Source organism: Salmo trutta, chromosome 1 (genome assembly GCF_901001165.1).
Source record: "Salmo trutta chromosome 1, fSalTru1.1, whole genome shotgun sequence".
Taxonomy (NCBI): domain Eukaryota; kingdom Metazoa; phylum Chordata; class Actinopteri; order Salmoniformes; family Salmonidae; genus Salmo; species Salmo trutta.
Window position 1 is genome coordinate 24,127,013 of NC_042957.1, and position 20,556 is coordinate 24,147,568.

The window sequence follows — 20,556 nt, forward strand, 5'->3', positions numbered from 1 at the left end:
TCAAAGCCCTGTCAGTGCAGTTCCCATAGACGCAGGGTGTAAATCACAGACTCAGAGGTACATTATCAAACAACTGTGTGTGTGTGTGTGTGTGTGTGTGTGTGTGTGTGTGTGTGTGTGTGTGTGTGTGTGTGTGTGTGTGCACAACACTCTCTGTCTGCCCATATCCAAAAGAACTCTGACAGAGAGAGAGAGGGGGATAAACATGGAAGCTGAGAGGGAGAGACAGAAAGGGGTCTATCGCTGGACCATTAACCCGGGGTGTGTAGAAAGAATGGAGAGAAGGCAACACTCACTCAAATGAGCTGTCACAATACAGCCAACGACCAACCAAACAAGAACCGGACCCACACACGCCGCGAAGCAAAACGAGAGGGAGAGAGGGAATGTCTCAAATGGATTATTTGGGTTTATTTCGTTTTAGTTTAATAGTCCATTCTGAAAAAATATTTTACACACAAAATGTATCTAAGATGTTAGGTATAGGTTCATGTGGATGTAGGTTACTCTAGCTATGCACCCTTTTTTAGGCCCTATTCCCACTATGAGATATGATGGAGAGTCTGAGGAGCGGGATGATGAAAGACAATTCTACTTTTCAATTCACATTACAACCCTGCCTTACCTTTCGTTGTGGCTGGCAACTCGACATTTTTGGTCCGCACCTCAAATTGACCGTAAATATCACAGTAGCCACTAGCAAGTAAGAACAAACTATTCATCAATGACAAACTTTTCTTTTAAAACATATTACACTGTTGAATAATAATTATTAACCCTCTCATTTGATAATATAAGTACAGCAGGCCTACCGTACAACATGACAACAAACCAGGCTTCATTTTTATCAATATCATGCAAATCATGGTAAAAGCAAATTGCGATTGAAAATGTGGGTATAAGTGAATTCACCACAACGAGCTGTTTTATATGGAAACCCACCAATAAAATAAAATAAAATGCCTCATGATTTGTCAACGTGCACAATTAGTCTGTGCTTCAGTTTGATCAACTATAGCCTACTGATAACAACCACAGCTAGCCTAGAGAAGCCTATGGGATCGCTTCTGGGCCTGGCCAGGGGAAATGTAATGTCTTGTTTTTATAGCTTAAAATAGGCCCATTTAATTGTGTTCTGATTTTTTTTTTAATGGGATCAAATGTAGGCCTTTTTTAATCCAAAATGATTGACTGGAATTAATGACTCAATCAACAGGATAGTGATGACATACCGTGTGAGTAACTTTTTAATTACAGACGCAAAGACCCAAATGATACAATCCTGCAGACGGCGAGCTCAGCCCTGTTACTTTTTGTCCAATCACAGTTATTTTCACTTTGTTGTCTCACCACACAATATTACACTTTTTTTTTAAACATATCCTATTTGTATGATCTACATTGTACATGCTTTTGGTGGTGGGAATGGGCTCCCATCGTTTTACGTGACTCAGTGCAGCATGCAGCTACTGTGAAAATGTAAGAATGTAACAGGCTGTTACATCAATAAAACAAGTCTCAAATATTGCCTATGCATTTCAGCTATTTCAAAAACATTTCTCTGCTATTACCATTTATACTGCTAGAGCGTTGGCTGTTCACACTACCCTGCTTCAAGGGGGTCAACTGTCGGGCGAGTGTCATGCGCTACTGTAGCGATTGAGACGTAGAAACTACGCAAGTTTACATTGGAGTAATATGTGTAGCCGATGGTATTTTTACAAAATGTGTAGTAAGTGTGAAGAGGCTCTAAGAGAGACATATTACTCAAATGTAAATTACTTACCCCCTAACCCCAATCCATAACCCCCTGGTCAGTGATTTGGGTCAGAGGGGATTCGTGCACAGTGATTCCTAATGGGCCAATAGGAGATATCAGTCCTGAGCTGAAAAACCAGCACCACTGATAAGAGTCTTAGTTTAAGTGTCTCAATGGGCTTGGGCCAAACCAGTTTGATAGGTGTCTCTTTATCTCTTTTGCTCTCACCCTATCTTTGTTTCCCTCCCTTCCTGTCTCCCCCCTCTACCCCATCTTTCTCTATCCCTCTCCATTTCTCACTTGCTGTTAAATTCAATTAAATTTCGATTCAAAAAGCTTTATTGGCATGACAAAGCAATTATTTTTTTTTTAAGTATCTGACGCTAATGTAATAACAGGTGAAAATAATCGCTCTTCATATTTTTGCTACCAAACATGGTAAGACTTTTCTTATAACTGTATATTAACACTGTAATTACACTAATAGCAACATACAGTTACACAAAAACATGCTCTGTCTCCACATCCTCTACTCCCCCCTCTCTATCGGTCAGTCACTCTCCCGCTCTGTCTCATCTCCTGCTATCCTCTGGTTAGGGTCTTATCTGAGCTGTTGTCTAATATTATCACAGGGTTAAAACCTCTTAGATGTTAAGTCCCCTATTTACTTTGAGAGGTTCTGAAGTAGTTCCGACTGATATTTTGGTGTACAGAGATCTCTGTGAATGTCGCAGGGTCCAGTGCCTTATAGTGCCAGAAAGCCTCATCTGTCTGTTTTTCTGCTTCCACTCTATGTCTGGTTTCACACCCTACATTTGCATAGGTAGTGACGTATCACATTTTCTGACCTATCCAGACAAAGTATTAATTTCCTCTGTTTCTGAGCGACGTAGCCCAGCTTGGGAGGTGGCCTATTAAACGGGACAGTCTAGCGAATCCAGCAGTGGATTCATCTCACTGTGATATTCTCAGCCGGATTTAAAGCTCTCATCATGAAAAAAAAAAGTGAAATAATTTTGGAGAATTGAAACATGACCACTTTCTCTTGGTCACAGCTGAAGTTGTAACAAGACTGCAACACTTTCGAATGGTGTCTCTGCATCACTCAGAGGACGCTTGGCTGAAAAGTATATTTTCAGTTACATGAAATGGTGCCAATATTATTCAATTTGTGTCCTCAAAATTGAGTACACCTCAGCAATTAATATCTATTTTGACCAGAAAGGTGAGTTCCAGACCAATCTAGAACTATGCAGCATTACTAGTTAATGGCCATCTCATGTATTTTTAGGAGAAAATGTACATTTTGACGTTGTGTTCAAGACAGGATTTGCTTTGCAGTGGTGCAACAAATAGCTAAAAACACCAACAAATAGCTAAAAACACCAACAAAGAGCTAATAACACCAGTGACCTACAGAAGCTCACCTCTCTCTAAAGTATTGTTTTTCTCTCTCACTCTCCCAACTCTACCTTTCATTCCCTCACATTTTCACTCTCTCTACCTCCCCTCCCTCACTTTCAGACCTACTCCCTTAGCTCTGCATACACAATGCAGGTGTGGGTCTCATCAGTCAAAGTCCTCATCCTCTCATTCAGACACTCTCTTTTTCAGTAAAACTCCAAGAGGTACACTTGCTCCCACTACCTCTGTTTTACACAGAGGTGCTTATGCTGACATAGAAGCCGCCATCACACCAAATAGCAAATAAAAACTCCAAAACTATGATCTTAATTTGAGAACGAGACTGCAAATAGTAGTGCACTGCACATGTACATAGTTCAATGCTTACCATTGCCTAGATAACATTACTGTGCCATAACACTTTCTTTACACTGTACAGACAGTTTATATACATACAGAAGATGGATCTGAATAGTGCATGTACTTACTCAGTGTCAGAGTGATAGGTGAAACACTCAGGGAGGTACAGCTCTACTAAATCCATGTGCTCTTTGCCACCATACTCTGAGGAGAAAACCTGCACACTAGCAAAGATCCCTTTGAGCTTTTTCTCTTTCTTTAGTTGGTCTGTCTCCTTTTCCAGTCTCTGTTTTCCTCTCTGACACACTTTCACTGGAGCAACAGTGTCTCCCTCTCTCTAGCTCTCCCTGTCACTCTCTGAGTGTGTGTCTTTGTTTCTGTGTGTCTCGGTCTCTATCTGTGTGTCTCTCTCATGCTCTTGCTGACTTTCCCTCTAGCAGCAGTGTTGAGACTCCAGCCAGTGAGGTCTTAACTGTTGTGGCTCAGTCTATGATAGAGCACTCAAAGCTACAGCTGGTCCTCATGAATATCCAGGAATCATTTTACATGCCCCTCCCTCTGGACCACAATGCCAGCATTTGACTGGCCACCGTCTACTCCAATGAGAGACGGCCAATAACTGTGGGTACATAGAGACAGGACAGGTGGCAGTAGTGAGATTTTAAAAAAGTAGAGGGAGAGAGTGATAGTATAAGAGAAGGATGAATGAACAAGAAAGAATGTGGTTGTGGGGTAAGGGGCAGGGCCGTTTCTAGACATAAGCGACATAAGCTTATACTTTTATAATTATGAGTGGGAAGTCAGCCGGGGCCTCAACTATCTAGGATAGTAGAATATACAACGTGCAATTTCGGAATTTGGTAGTGCATCAGCAGTTTTCCTCTTGTTATGTCAGTCACTGAAAGTCACTTCATTAGCCCATGTCAGCTAACATGATATAGATTGCTAGGTAAGTTAGTCTATCCAACTATTTTGTTAGTCACTCGCACTCAGATATCATATCAATATGGCATAAGTCATGGCAAAATTTGTAAAATTGCAGGAAATTATCTTTAAAACTGCAACATTTTATCTACACCCCATGTAGGGTGACCACATTTAAAATACCCAAATGTCGAACAGGATGATTTCGCGGGACAGTGCAAAATGTTGCCAGCATCACATGCCAATCATTTGATCTCAATCAGTTTCATGGGAATATGCATTTAGAATTTCTTCAATTACTTTTCTGTTAGTAAATTAGAGCAGATGGTGTTCAAACTATTAGCCTTCCTGTATTTTGTTTCAATCCAAGCAAATTCTGGCTAGTGGCGCACGCTGTTGAGTTTTGGCCGCATGATCATTATTTTTGGACTATTCAACTAACCATGCTAAAATCTCATAAGAAATGGCTAAGTGTTTTTGGTATAACAGTAACATTATACTATGCTATTATATTTAGTTATGTTATGTAGAATATCAATTAATCATGTGATCTTCCAAGACATTGATTCAGCTTTGATCTAACTTTACTAAAAGAGCACCATTGTGGGGAGCGAGAAATGGTGGACTGACGCTCTGGTGTGCTCTGGCAGCACTGCACCCCTGCTCCCACTTCACCAAACAAGCTAATTGAAGCAACTAAAGCCTACTCTTCTGCGTCATGGAAAATGTAGTGACCCATGAAACGAAAGACCACATGTGTGGCTGTTTTATGAAAATCTGGAAATATTTGGCCAAGGAAACATTTTCTGCTTGGTCTCAGGGAATGTCAAACAATCCAGTATTAAACAGGATTGAGTGAAGTTGCAGCGAATAAGTTGAATGAGCCACTAATGAACATGGAGCGCCTCACAAGTGACAAAATCACCTTATATCTTTTCAGTCTAATATGACTATTTACTTACTTTTGTAGCTCTTCATCAGAAGCAGCTTTTTGGAAGTAGTTACGCCAAACTGTCCTCTCCAAGTTGAGCTGGAATTTAGTCCGAAATATCAAAATATCAGATCACAACAAGGATTTGAGAAGTGTTTAACATCACCAGTACAACATCCTTATGATGTATAGATTTTCAGAAGCACAACGTGACTGCAAGAGACAGGTTGGAATGTCTGACTGAAATACGGGACAAATCAACCTTTTTTTTCTCAAAATTGTGGTGTTTGAACTTGATGATAAAATCCAGGACATGATTGTTTGGTTGCAGAACAAAATGCCAAAATGCAGGACTGTCCAACACAATCCGAAACATTTGGTCACCCTAACCCCATGGAAAAATGTGTAGAATTGAAGGACAAGCTGCACATTCTTTACTTTCTTCCGCCAAGAGGGACGCCACTAAAATGTTTTGACCGCGAGTTGGGTGATGCTGGGGCCGCCAACCAAATCTTGCTTAGGGCCCCCAAAACGCTAGAAACGGCACTGGCAAGGGGCATAGGTTGACAGTGAAAGCAGTCACCTTTCTAAATCAGAGCATATTCATCGAAATCTGACTTTTCTAGTAAGAATAGCTCTCGTTGTCCTAATAAAAACATTCTCCACTAATAAATTGCAGCTAGGGAGGCTGACAATTTAAAGTAGTTGTTGCATTTGAATATAGTTGCTGTGTGGGTGTATTTACAGTTGAAGTCGGAAGTTTACATACACTTAGGTTGGAGTCATTAAAATTCATTTTTCAACCTCTCCACAAATTTCTTGTTAACAAACTATAGTTTTGGCAAGTCGGTTAGGACATCTACTTTGTGCATGACACAAGTCATTTTTCCAACAATTGTTTACAGACTTTACAGATTATTTCACTTATAATTCACTGTATCACAATTCCAGTGGGTCAGAAGTTTACATACACTAAGTTGACTGTGCCTTTAAACAGCTTGGAAAATTCCAGAAAATGATGTCATGGCTTTAGAAGCTTCTGATAGGCTAATTGACATAATTTGAGTCAATTGGAGATGTACATGTGGATGTATTTCAAGGTCTACCCTCAAACTCAGCGCCTCTTTGCTTGACATCATGGGAAAATGAAAAGAAATCAGCCAAGACCTCAGAAAAAAATTGTAGACCTCCACAAGTCTGGTTCATCCTTGGGAGCAATTTTCAAACGCCTGAAGGTACCACGTTCATCTGTACAAACAATAGTACGCAAGTATAAACACCATGGGACCACGCAGCAGACTCAGGAAGGACACACATTCTGTCTCCTAGAGATGAACGTACTTTGGCGCAAAAAGTGCAAATCAATCCCTGAACAACAGCAAAGGACCTTGTGAAGATCCTGGAGGAAACGGGTACAAAATTATCTATATCCACAGTAAAACGAGTCCTATATCGACAACCTGAAAGGCCGCTCAACAAGAAAGAAGCCACTGCTCCAAAAGCGCCATAAAAAAGCCAGACTATGGTTTGCAACTGCACATGGGGACAAAGATCGTACTTTTTGGAGAAATGTCCTCTGGTCTGATGAAACAAAAATAGAACTGTTTGGCCATAATGACCATCGTTATGTTTGGAGGAAAAATGGGGATGCTTACAAGCCGAAGAACACCATCCCAACCGTGAAACACGGGGGTGGCAGCATCATGTTGTGGGGGTGCATTGCTGCAGTTCACAAAATAGATGGCATCATGAGGCAGGAAAATTATGTGGAAATATTGAAGCAACATCTCAAGACATCAGTCAAGAAGTTAAAGCTTTCTCGTAAATGGGTCTTCCAAATGGACAATGACCCCAAGCATACTTCCAAAGTTGTGGCAAAATGGCTTAAGGACAACAAAGTCAAGGTATTGGAATGGCCATCACAAAGCCCTGACTTCAATCCTATAGAAGATTTGTGGGCAGAACTGAAAAAGCGTGTGTGAACAAGGAGGCCTACAAACCTGACTCAATTACACCAGCTGTGTTAGGAGGAATGGACCAAAATTCACCCAACTTATTGTGGGAAGCTTGTGGAAGGCTACCCGAAACGTTTGACCCAAGTTAAACAATTTAAAGGCAATGCTACCAAATACTAATTGAGTGTATGTAAACTTCTGACCCACTGGGAATGTGATGAAAGAAATAAAAGCTGAAATAAATCATTCTCTCTACTATTATTCTGATATTTCACATTCTTAAAATAAAGTGGTGATCCTAACTGGCCTAAGACAGGGAATTTTTACTTGGATTAAATGTCAGGAATTGTGAAAAACTGAGTATAAATGTATTTGGCTAAGGTGTATGTAAACTTCCGACTTGAACTGTATATGTGTGTATATGTGTGTGCGTGTGTGTTTGTGGTAAGAGGGCAGTGGGTTCTGAAGGCTTTTGTCCTACTCTGATGATACATGATCCTAAAGGACATACATACCTCTAGGTTGTGTGTATATTTTGTGTGGAGTGTGTGTGTGCATGCATGCATGTGTGTGTCACTAAGTGTCCGTGTCCTACTGTACAACAGGTGCCACAGCACTCCCCTAACCCCCCCAAATTATTATTACATAAACACGCATACACATACACGCACTCGTCGACTTCCTTAATTTAAAGCCCTGACTAACGTAAGTTTAGTAACTCAGTGATGCAAGCCTCTCTAGTTATCTAACTCAAAGATACCCTGGCAGTTAACCTGGATCTGATCATCTGTCAGTAACATGTCCCTAATGTGACGCTCTGACCTCTCCCTGACTGACGCACACACGCACACACACACACACACACACACAGTGACTCTGGGCAACTTGCCACGCCTGGCACACGAGCAGGTAACACATTTACTTCAGAGTCACTTGTTTTCAACTGTATAGTTATGACCGAGGAAAGTTTCTCAAAGAGGAGCAACAATACATAAAAGCTGAGAGACTACTATGTAAAGGGGGCGTTAGAATTGGAGCACATTAACTTGATATGAAATATAAGACCCTCATCAACACATTTCTATGCCTGCATGCTTACACCATACTTCAAAGATGCTCCACTAGTGTCTTCTCTACAAGGCACGCAACTTCCTTTTCTTACTTTAGAACTCAGTACCATCCTCAGCCCACAGCAACAGTTCCAGGCTGAGTCTTACATACAGTAATCTCTGATCACTGGATGGTGATCCACTTAACGGATTCTGCCTGCGATCAGTCGGTGGCTCACCCCACAAAGCCACTCAACTGGATTCATGTATCAGGCAAGCCAAGAGGTAAGAACTCACCCCACAAAGCCACTCAACTGGATTCATGTATTAGGCAAGCCAAGAGGTAAGAGTAAATAGAAGTAAACAAAAACAAAAATACAAACAAGCATGTGCATGTGCACAGACAGACACACAGCCAGAAACACAGAAAGAAAGAGAAGGTAAGAGAGAAAGAAATGAAAGAGAAAAAGTAATAAAACATTACCCACTAGTGATGTTCCCTCTTATTTTGTCATATATGGTGATCAATGTGGGAGTAAAGGAACCCTGAGGAGGTTGTTTCATCCAATGCCCGTTTGCCTGAGGCTGATGATAGGTGCTTGTACGAGTGTACACATGCATATATACAAACTCGCATTCAAAACACACACATGTGCGCACACGCGGACACACACACACACACACACACACACACACACACACACACACACACACACACACACACACACACACACACACACACCCACCCCCAGGCCTGGAGGGAAGCAAAAGTAATTACGCTACTAAAGAATAGTAAAGCCCCCTTTACTGGCTCAAATTGTGTTTGACCAGATACAATGCTATTTTACTGTAAACAAATTTACAAAAAACTTTCAGCACGCTTGTAGGGGAGGACATTCAACAAGCACAGCACTTACACAAATGACTGATGATTGACTGATGATTGACTGAGAGAAATGGATTATAAAAAGATTTTGGGAGCTGTTTTGTTTGACTTCAATGCGGCTTTTGACATTATCGATCATAGTCTGCTGATGGCAAGACGTATGCGTTATGGTTTTACACCCCCTGCTATACTGTGGATAAAGAGTTCTGTCTAACAGAACACAGAGGGTGTTCTTTAATGGACGTCTCTCCAACATAATCCAGGTAGAATCAGGAATTCCCCAGGGCAGCTGTCTAGGCCCTTTACTTTTTTCAATCTTTATTAATGACATGCCACTGGCTAAAAAGTCAGTGTGTCTGTATGCGGATGACTCAACACTATACACGTCAGCTACTACAGCGAGTGAAATCACTGCAAAACTGAACTTAAAGAGCTGCAGCTAGGTTCAGAATGGGTGGCAAGGAATAAATTAGTCCTAAATATTTAAAAAACAAAGAGCATTGTATTTGGGACAAATCATTCACTAAACCCTAAACCTCAACTGAATCTTATAATAAAAAATGTGAAAATTGAGCAAGTTGAGGTGACTAAACTGCTTGGAGTAACCCTGGGTTGCAAACTGTCATGGTCAAAACATGTTGATGCAACAGTAGCTAAGCTGGGGAGAAGTCTGTCCATAATAAAGTGATGCTATGCCTTTTTAACAACACTATCAACAAGGCAGGTCCTACAGGCTCTAGTTTTGTCGCTCCTGGACAGCAGTGTGGTCACTTGCCACAAAGAGGGACCTCAGAAAATTACAATTGGCTCAGAACAGGGCAGCACGGCTGGCCCTTAAATGTTCACGGAGAGCTAACATTAATAATATGCATGTAAGTCTCTCATGGCTCAAAGTGGAGGAGAGATTGACTTCATCACTACTTGTTTTTGTAAGAAGTGTTGACATGCTGAATGCACCGAGGTGTCTGTTTAGACTACTAGCACACAGCTCGGACATGCATGCATACCGCACAAGACATGCCACCAAAGGTCTCTTAACAATCTCCAAGTCAAGAACAGACTATGGGAGGCACACAGTACTACATAGAGCCATGGCTACATGGAACTCTATTCCACATCAGGTAACTGATGCAAGCACATAATAAGACACGCAGTCTACACACACGTACACACGGATGTTGTATTGTAAATATGTGATATTGGAGTAGAGGCCTGAGGGAACACATTAAATGTATTGGGTAAAAGTGTTATGAAATGTAATGTCATGTAATATTTTAAACTGTATATAACTGTCTTCATTTTGCTGGACCCCAGGAAGAATATGGGGATCCATAATAAATCCAAATTCAAATACAAATGTAAATGGTCTCTGATGGTTGAGGGGCAGCTCTCAGGGAACTGTGGGGGGATCTTGGACGGTTGGTGGCCTGGCAGTTGGGAGCTTGGGCCGGTGGACGATAGGTCGCTGGTTAGGGTCCCCGTTTTGACTTGGTGGGAGATCTGTCGACGTGCCCTTGGGCAGGGCGTTGACCCTGGTTGCTTCTGTGGGTCGCTCTGGATGGGAGTCTGTTAGATGACTGAATGTAATGTAAATGTTGAGTGGCTTCACTGCACGTAGATTGTATGTTTTAATATTCAATAATAAAAAACACAAAAATTGCTGGGGATGTCCACATACTCCTTACTTTTTTGACGTCTAGATTAGAATAACTGTACCCAATTATATTTTCTAATTTCATTAGCTGGTCTTCTAACACAAAGGAAGGTGATGCAGGGGTGAACAACACAATATGTGTGTCTGTCTGTGGTTTAGCTATCAAAGCGGTGGAAATGGACACTTCAGATTCAAATCTAAGTAGTGTTCAGTGTTCTGAAGCAAACCCTCACCCCCTCTGACACTGTCTTTCATACGCACAACACACACTATCATGTTTTGAAGCGACCCCTGCCAAACCAAACTGTAGCATGGAGAAAATCGCTTTGCTAATCTGCTGTTTGATAAGCCCTAGACACAAGACTCCATGGAGTGGTTCTTATCACACGGGTAATGTGCCGCACGCGCATAACATTAAACACCTCACACACACATACAGTATGAGGAATAAAACACCTCACTCACATCGTACGAGGCCTAAAACACCTCACGAACACACACATATCGTACGAGGCCTAAAACACCTCCCTCACACACACATATCGTATGAGGCATAAAAACACCTCACGAACACACACACATATTTGCACATACTGTATATATGCAAACAATATACAGTACATATGCACAGGCACACACACACACACACACACACACACACACACGAAACAGGCCACACCGGGCCACCACTATAACCATTAAAGGGTCCAGTCTTCCGCAGGAGAGATAAACAGCTATCGTAAAATAACAGAAAGGCAAAGGCTCTGCATTTGTATTCAGTGCTGCTATCCTATACAATCATAAGCAAATCGTAACCCAATCACAAACGTAAATGTAACACATGAAAATAATCTTCACAGGGAAATTATCTTAAATAAACCATTTAGGAAGAATAATGTTTACATTGGAAGAAGTGTTTCTTGGCTATCGCCCCAACGGCTTAGCAGTAGCTGTTATTATCAATGAATTCTTTATACCCTGAGCCAAGTTATTGTGCTGTTTTGTTCGGTCGTAGACATTGGCTACTTCAAGTACAAAGCCATAAGCAATTGTAATAAGGAGGGGAGAGCTAAGATTAATTATTTTATCAGTTGAGTCGTTGTTTGAGCTAGATTGACATTTTCCCTGGCACAAAGCAGTCGTCTTGGGATGGAATACAACAATAGTTAGACACACAAGAGCAGGGCCACAGTGGCGTCTAGCTAGCCACTTGAGTTTAAGATCACAAGAAATGACTTTGTTCGCTTGCTCTAATGATAATAGCCTACCTACACAACTATACCTGACTGTTTTTACTTAGTGATATCAAGTTGCCCATGCATGTATTTTCAATTAATTTCTGAATGAAAACATATGAAACAAACCTGGCTATTGTTTTGGTGCCCTAAGTTTCATGTATTTTTCATAGATCTTCGCGAAAATGCATGTCAAGCATATTGAATACCTTGGCTTTTTCGAGGAAGATTAACTTAAAATAAAGATCAAATTTTCTCATGCTCGATAAGCTCTCTACTCAGTGGTCAACAGTGGTAGCCTACATTCCCAAAGCTTTGAACAATCTCAAGTGATACTGGATACTGAAATTCTACTTCTTTTCACAAAGGACAGACCTGTAACACAAAACAAAGCAGTCAGTGTTGACCATGGTATGGATTACTTCTGTTTTTCTCAAATGTGAGTGTGGGGGATGCAACCCCCAGACCCCACCCCAGCAACCAAGCACCCCATACCACTCCCCCTCCATAGGGACAGCTGTCAGACAGTTTCAAACCAAAAGCGTCACTCTCTGGTGTCCCCAACCCCCTTCCGTCTCTCCTGACATCATCACTGCGAGACGCACTGAGCATAATCAACTCAGCTATCGTCTAACTCGGTGCAATCCATCAATTACAGAGAGACATTGTGGGCAAACACTATTCTCACTGCACATATATTGTACAGACCATCTGACACAAGTTGTTTAAAGATGTTGAGATGGAGGGAGAGAACGAAGAGGTGTGGAGGAAGGGAGGAAGAGTAGGAGAAGAGAGCTGGAGGGAGAAACTATATGGATGTGTCTTTGGATAGGTCGGACTGATAGATTGATAGATGAATGTCTGGGTGAGCAGATTGCTCAAAATATTGATCAGTCACACATTGAATATTGATCAGGAAACAGGATGTATCAGCTATCAGAGCCTTGTTGCCGGTGGCTGATCCCTCACTGTGTGGGAAACTGTAGTAGAACCTGACCATAGAACCTCCACTTAGTGTACTGGGTCAACCAACTATTCAATGGTTTTAAACGGTTTCCACTGCTCACATGACCATGTATGGTCTCGTTTTGAATACAGAAGGAAAAAAACGCTGTTGGGTGGCTGCTGGAGCATAGCCAGCCCATTGCAGCTGTCCCTAAATATACTGAACAAAAATATAAACGCAACATGTAAAGTGTTGGTCCAATGTTTCATGAGCTAAAATAAAAGATCCCAAAATTGTTCCATACTCACAAAAAGCTTATTTCTCTCAAATGTTGTGGACTAATTTGTTTACATCTCTGTTAGTGAGCATTTCTCCTTTGCTAAGATAATCCATCCACATGACAGGTGTGGCATATCTAGAAGCTGATTAAACAGCATGATCATTACACAAGTGCACCTTGTGCTGGGGACAATAAAAGGCCACTAAAATGTGCAGTTTTGTCACATAACACAATGCCACAGATGTCTCAAGTTTTGAGGGAGCATGCAATTGGCATGCTGACTGTAGGAATGTCCACCAGAGCTGTTGCCAGAAAATGTAATGTTAATTTCTCTACCATAAACCACCTCCAACGTCGTTTTCGAGAATTTGGCAGTACTTCAAACCCGCCTCACAACCGCAGACCATGTGATCTGACTGCAATTCGGCATTGCAACCAAATTCAGTGGGCAAATGCACACCGTCGATGGCCACTGGCATGCTGGAGAAGTGTGCTCTTCACAGATGAATCCCGGTTTCAACTGAACCGGCCAAATGGTATGGCGTCGTGTGGGCGAGCAGTTTGTCCCATGGTGGCAGTGGGGTTATGGTATGGGCAGGCATAAGCTACGGACAACAAACACAATTGCATTTTATCGATGGAAATTTGAATGCACATAGATACCATGATGAGATCGTGAGGCCCATTGTCATGCCATTCATCCACCGCCATCACCTCATGTTTCAGCATGATAATGCACGGCCCCATGTTGCAAGGATCTCTACACAATTCCTGGAAGCTGAAAAGGTCCCAGTTCTTCCATGGCCTGCATACTCACCAGACATGTCACTCATTGAGCATGTTTGGGATGCTCTGGATTGACGTGTACAACAGCGCGTTCCAGTTCCCGCCAATATCCAGCAACTTCGCACAGCCATTGAAGAGGAGTGGGACAACATTCCAAATGCCACAATCAACAGCCCGATCAACTCTATGCAAAGGAGATGTGTCACGCTGCATGAGGCAAATGGGGGTCACACCAGATACTGACTGGTTTTCTGATTTTTAAAGGTATCTGTGATCAACAGGATGCATAACTGTATTCCTAGTCATGTGAAATCCATAGATTTGGGCTTAATTTACTGATTTCCTTATATGAACTGTAACTCAGTAAAATATTTGAAATTATTGCATGTTGTGTTGTTTATATTTTTGTTCAGTGTATTTTTGGCTTGATTGCCCCCTAGTGGAGTCCTAAAAAGCCATCTTAAATACTTTGTTGCTCCTTTCATTGGAGTAATCACTGATCTGAAGCTTTCACCTCTCTCTCTCTTCCTCCCTCTCCTTCCCTCTGTCAGTGTGTTTGGCAGGTAAGTCACCCACCTGTATTTTCAGGTGGTTATGTAACCAGACTTTAACCACTGGAGAAGATGAAAGAAACAATGTCCTCTTAGCAAGGAGTTTAGGACTGACAAGTTCACTTCTCGCTCTTTATCTCTGTCTGCCTTTCTGTCTCTCTCCTTCCTGATTCTTCCCTTTCTCTCTCTGTTTTGTTCTGCTCACCTCTCTACTCAAAAATAATAAACAGAGATATAGAGAAAAAAAAGAGGGAGAAGATTCCCAAGGTTCCCACAGCTCCCCACACCTTATCTCGCTTTTCTTCCTTCTCTCATCCTCTTCTCTGGCATACACACTTGTTTCCCAAGCCTATCACAGGGCCCATCTCAGGTGTGAAGCTGCCAGGGCAGTGCTTACACAGGTGGAATACTTTTAGTCAGCACCTGACCCTCTCAGCATGATGTCTCAGATTCAGGCACCTGGTGACAACAGGAACCTTTCTTCCAACTCACACACACACAGGCAGGCAGACATAGACAGACACACACAGTGATGTAGTGGTACACAAGAAGTTGGGTAAACTGTTGAGCCAAAAGTGGGTAAACTCTGTTTACCCTCCACTACACCACTGTACGTGCACGCGCAAACACACACACTAAAGGTCAGATTACCTGACCTATCACCCCACAGTTAAGGTCTCTCTCCACAGGTGGTAAAGCTAACTGTCTGGCTGGTGTAATACTGGTGTATAGGAGCCAATATCCTAATACTTCCTCCCACCTCGCTTCTGTTCCTCCGCTCTCTCTAGCCGCTACCCACTCTCCTTTTTCCACTTTCTTTCCCTCATTCTCTTTATCCCATGTTCTCTCTCTGCCTCCTTCTCGCTCTCTAATAACTCTCCATCTGTCTCTTTTATCTCCTCTCTCCTGTCCCTCCTCCCTCTCACATACCTGTCCCTCTCCATCTCTATGACCTCTACCTCTCCCTCCCCCTCCATACCTCCCCCCCTCTCATATAAAGGTGGATAGATTGAGCAGAAGCCAGTTAGCCAGGCTAACACAGACCAGTGAGTCTCAGCTACGCCAGGAACACCAATCCAAATGTAATTTTCTGCAAGATTACACACGATAATGACTGGCTTTGGAGGACCGCCATAACTGATGGCTTCCAATTATAGATGTATAACTATCGATCTGTCAACACTAGAGAGGGGGAGGGAGTAGAGAGAGAGGGAGGGAGGGAGAGAGTAAAGCTCTGTAAAGAAATGTTTACTTTGCGAGATGGGAAAAATTATAAAAATGTATTGGAAAAATTATATCACTGACAAACTTGACCTTAGAATGCAGGCGGAAGATTGAGGAATGTTCTAATAGCTATTCTCAAAACGAAATGTGTGTAGCGACACACTGTTTTGAGAGAGGAGAGCAGAAAGCTGATTAAAAAAACAGAGTACGGTGGGCATACCGGAGTACAGGACAGATCTCTACCACCTGGACAAAGGTAACACACACATTTATATCGAGCCCAAATGCCCTCTAGCCAACTGCCTTAGTCAAAATACCCCACTGTAAATACACACATCCAAATACCCTCTAAATGCCCCACAACAACCCCCCATGTCCTAACAACCCATCCAGCCCCTGCACCTGCTCAGTACTTACTCACTGGTTCCTCCAGAGTCCTGCAGCCAGCTGCAGTCAGTCAGTCTCAAGGACAAATGCCTCAGCTCTACCCAGCTCTTCCTTCCTCTCCTCTCTGTGGCTCAGCGATGCAGCAGCAGCACAGATCTTGCTCTCCTCTACTCCGGACCAGAAAGCACCGAGTTCACTTACCCCACTCACAGGGGAGTCCTGAGTGTGTGTGATAGGGGGAGAGGATAGAGAGGAAGTAGAGGACACAGCTCTCCTGCATTCCCATAGATACAGGAAAATGCTATAGCAGCCTTGCAGAGAGGGGGAGAGAGGGAGGGAAAGAGGCAATGGCATCACGTTTCAGTGAGGTTCTGTGTCAGCATGTGTTTGATGCAAGTGTAGATGTCAATAGAGATATGCAATTTATGGAAGCGTGTTTTTGGGAAACTGGTATTTTGACGTTTTCTGAGGGACTTTTTTTTTTTTTAGCTTGAGGTGTGTGTAAACCATATAAACAATACCAAACTTGAATATTACTTCTAAACAGTGTTTATTGTTTCAGAGTATCACCACATTTACTTTGTTCCTTCCTGATTGAACTGACATGTAAAACAGTTTTGCACAGTTCTGCAGACAATTGTTCAAGATCAGACCGTGGTAAGAGAAATTGATCTCACATCTGCTCATAATACAATGGGATTATTTCACACATTACATTTGCAATGGTAACACTTTACTGTACAACCCTATTTCAGTTGGTATTTACCAGGTAAATGGAAGAGACTGTAAAATAACTACAGGACTGTAAAGTGCCCTTCGCTTTATAAAACGTCATTGCCTGTGTCCGAATACCTGTAATCGTTCAAAATGGTAGGCATTTTGGGTATGCGAAAAAATAAAGTTTTATAGTGTGTGATTTTGTATTTATTTAGTATGCTTTAAATGCCAGGATGTCATAGTCATTTCATCTTTTCATCTAGTAGAATTTGCTGCACATGAGGAAGAGAATCGTCTTGCTAGACAACAGCTGATAATCAGCTGAGGACACGCTGTACTAAAATGAACAAACGGAGGGAATCAACGTAATTGCGCATTAGATGGCACAATCTCAGTAGGATGAGACTAGTACAGCTGATATGTTGCTTACTGCATTAGTTTTTAATAAACAGTGCGTTCTAAATACTATGTAGTAAAGTGGTATTTAAACTTTTTCAGCGGGGACACCATTATTTTCTCGAGAATTTCTCCCACCCCAAATCTAATGAAACAACCTTAAAATGTGAACATTTTGATTTTTACATCAACAACCTTCAACTCATTACATTTCCATCTTTCTCATCAAAATGAATAGGAACCAATAAATACATTTACTCAAAAACATTATATATTGTCCCATACAATAATTTTTGGTCCCTTCTCCCCAAAGAAAATCTGGCGACTCCATTGCATTGGGGTCACGGACCCCGACTTGGAATACCAGATGTAGTACGATTAGTACACAGTATGCAATTTAACTAAGTATTGGGCAAGCCAGATTTTGGACAGGACCACTGGGAATCATTATTGGAAAGGTGGCATTTCCATGTGATGATTGCTATACATGCAAACCAAGCAAGTACAGTGTGATTACTTTTGACTTTTGTTTGGCTTCTTTTTAATAAAATAGGCACTATTCTGGAGTGTTTGGGCGTTGAACATTCTTCATTACAACCATACCATGATTAATTTATGTACGAAAAAAAAAAATGTATGAAATGTATGCATTCACTACTGTAAGTCGCTCTGGATAAGAGCGTCTGCTAAATGACTAAAATGTAAATGTAAAATGTAATTTCCTGAATCATTTACCACACTCTTCCCTCAGGCATACCATCTACACATTCTAACATAACTGACCAATATTCCAAAGAAAGCATATGATATATTACATTTAAACTATATATTTTTACATTTGCCAGTTACATTACATTAGTGTTATACTAGAGTAACTACAAGTAGAATACATTTTATTACCTTTACCGTATGCACTACTTAGCTACCACTTCTGCCATCACCTTTTTGTACTAACCATCGGTAAGTACTAGCTACATAGGTTATACCATTATAGTTACCTTGGAATAATGCCAATGTAATGTGGCATTGCAAAAAATATTTAATAGCAAATATACAGTGGGGGAAAAAAGTATTTGATCCCCTGCTGATTTTGTACGTTAGCCCACTTACAAAGAAATGATCAGTCTATCATTTTAATGGTAGGTTTATTTGAACAGTGAGAGACAGGATAACAACCAAAAAATCCAGAAAAACACGTCAAAAATGTTATTAAATGATATGCATTTTAATGAGGGAAATAAGTATTTGACCCCTCTGCAAAACATGACTTAGTACTTGGTGGCAAAACCCTTGTTGGCAATCACAGAGGTCAGACGTTTCTTGTAGTTGGCCACCAGGTTTGCACACATCTCAGGAGGGATTTTGTCCCATTCCTCTTTGCAGATCTTCTCCAAGTCATTAAGGTTTCGAGGCTGACGTTTGGCAACTCGAACCTTCAGCTCCCTCCACAGATTTTCTATGGGATTAAGGTCTGGAGACTGGCTAGGCCACGCCAGGACCTTAATGTGCTTCTTCTTGAGCCACTCCTTTGTTGCCTTGGCCGTGTGTTTTGGGTCATTGTCATGCTGGAATACCCATCCACGACCCATTTTCAATGCCCTGGCTGAGGGAAGGATGTTCTCACCCAAGATTTGACGGTACATGGCCCCGTCCATCGTCCCTTTGATGCGGCGAAGTTGTCCTGTCCCCTTAGCAGAAAAACACCCCCAAAGCATAATGTTTCCACCTCCATGTTTGACGGTGGGGATGGTGTTCTTGGGGTCATAGGCAGCATTCCTCCTCCAAACATGGCGGGTTGAGTTGATGCCAAAGAGCTCCATTTTGGTCTCATCTGACCACAACACTTTCACCCAGTTGTCCTCTGAATCATTCAGATGTTCATTGGCAAACTTCAGACGGGCATGTATATGTATTCTTGAGCAGGGGGACCTTGCGGGCGCTGCAGGATTTCAGTCCTTTACGGCGTAGTGTGTTACCAATTGTTTTCTTGGTGACTATGGACCCAGCTGCCTTGAGATCATTGACAAGATGCTCCCGTGTAGTTCTGGGCTGATTCCTCACCATTCTCATGATCTTTGCAACCCCACGAGATGAGATCTTGCATGGAGCCCCAGGCCGAGGGATATTGACAGTTCTTTTGTGTTTCTTCCATTTGCGAATAATCGCACCAAATGTTGTCACCTCACCAAGCTGCTTGGCGATGGTCTTGTAGCCCATTCCAGCCTTGTATAGGTCTACAATCTTGTCCCTGACATCCTTGGAGAGCTCTTTGGTCTTGGCCATGGTGGAGAGTTTGGAATCTGATTGATTGATTGCTTCTGTGGACAGGTGTCTTTTTTACAGGTAACAAGCTGCGGTTAGGAGCACTGCCTTTAAGAGTGTGCTCCTAATCTCAAGCTCCTAACCTGTATAAAAGACACCTGGGAGCCAGAAATCTTTCTGATTGAGAGGGGGTCAAATACATATTTCCCTCATTAAAATGCAAATCAATTTATAACATTTTTAACATGCATTTTTCTGGATATTTTTGTTATTCTGTCTCTCACTGTTCAAATAAACCTACCATTAAAATTTTAGACTGATCCTTTCTTTATCAGTGGGCAAACGTACAAAATCAGCAGGGGATCAAATACTTTTTTCCCCCACTGTAACTTCAACCACTTGAACACCCAAGAGTGATTTTGATACTTACAATTATTTTAACCTGAAATATATTTTTTTGTCATCCTGTGCAATATCACACAACCATTTGGCTCTGCCATACTTACAGAAAATGGACCACTGATTGAAGAGAAATTGTATTCTTGTGAAACTGAGCCTTTTAGTGTGTAGTACACACAATCCAACTATATAGCCTGGCTAGTAGCACACAATCAAACCCAACTACAATGCCTGGTTGTCTTCTCTTCATTTCTTCTCCTTTCACTGGTATGTTGTACATCTCAAGTACAAATCTGAGTTTAAAAAAAATACATTTTTATTTTATTTAACCTTAAATTTAACTAGGCAAGTCGGTTAAGAACAAATTCTTATTTACAATGACGGCCTACCTCGACCAAACCCGGATGACGCTGGGCCAATTGTGCGCCGCCCTATGGGACTCCCAATCACG

General features: G+C 41.7%; 1 protein-coding gene across 2 annotated transcripts in view; it reads right to left on the reverse strand.

The window, feature by feature from the left end:
* Nucleotides 1–16,668, reverse strand: part of LOC115191722 (estrogen-related receptor gamma) — a 38,931-nt gene extending 22,263 nt beyond the window's left edge. The window contains exon 1 of one of the 2 annotated variants that reach the window (XM_029749589.1): nt 16,362–16,668. Coding sequence is in view for 1 of the 2 variants with exons in the window: in XM_029749581.1 (XP_029605441.1) it covers nt 3,652–3,707 (56 nt within the window). In the remaining variant the exon portion in view is untranslated. Of the gene's footprint in view, nt 1–3,651; nt 4,010–16,361 lie in introns of those variants that run through there. The other variant, XM_029749581.1, reaches the window with a different exon arrangement.
* Between the last annotated feature and the right edge of the window lie 3,888 nt (nt 16,669–20,556).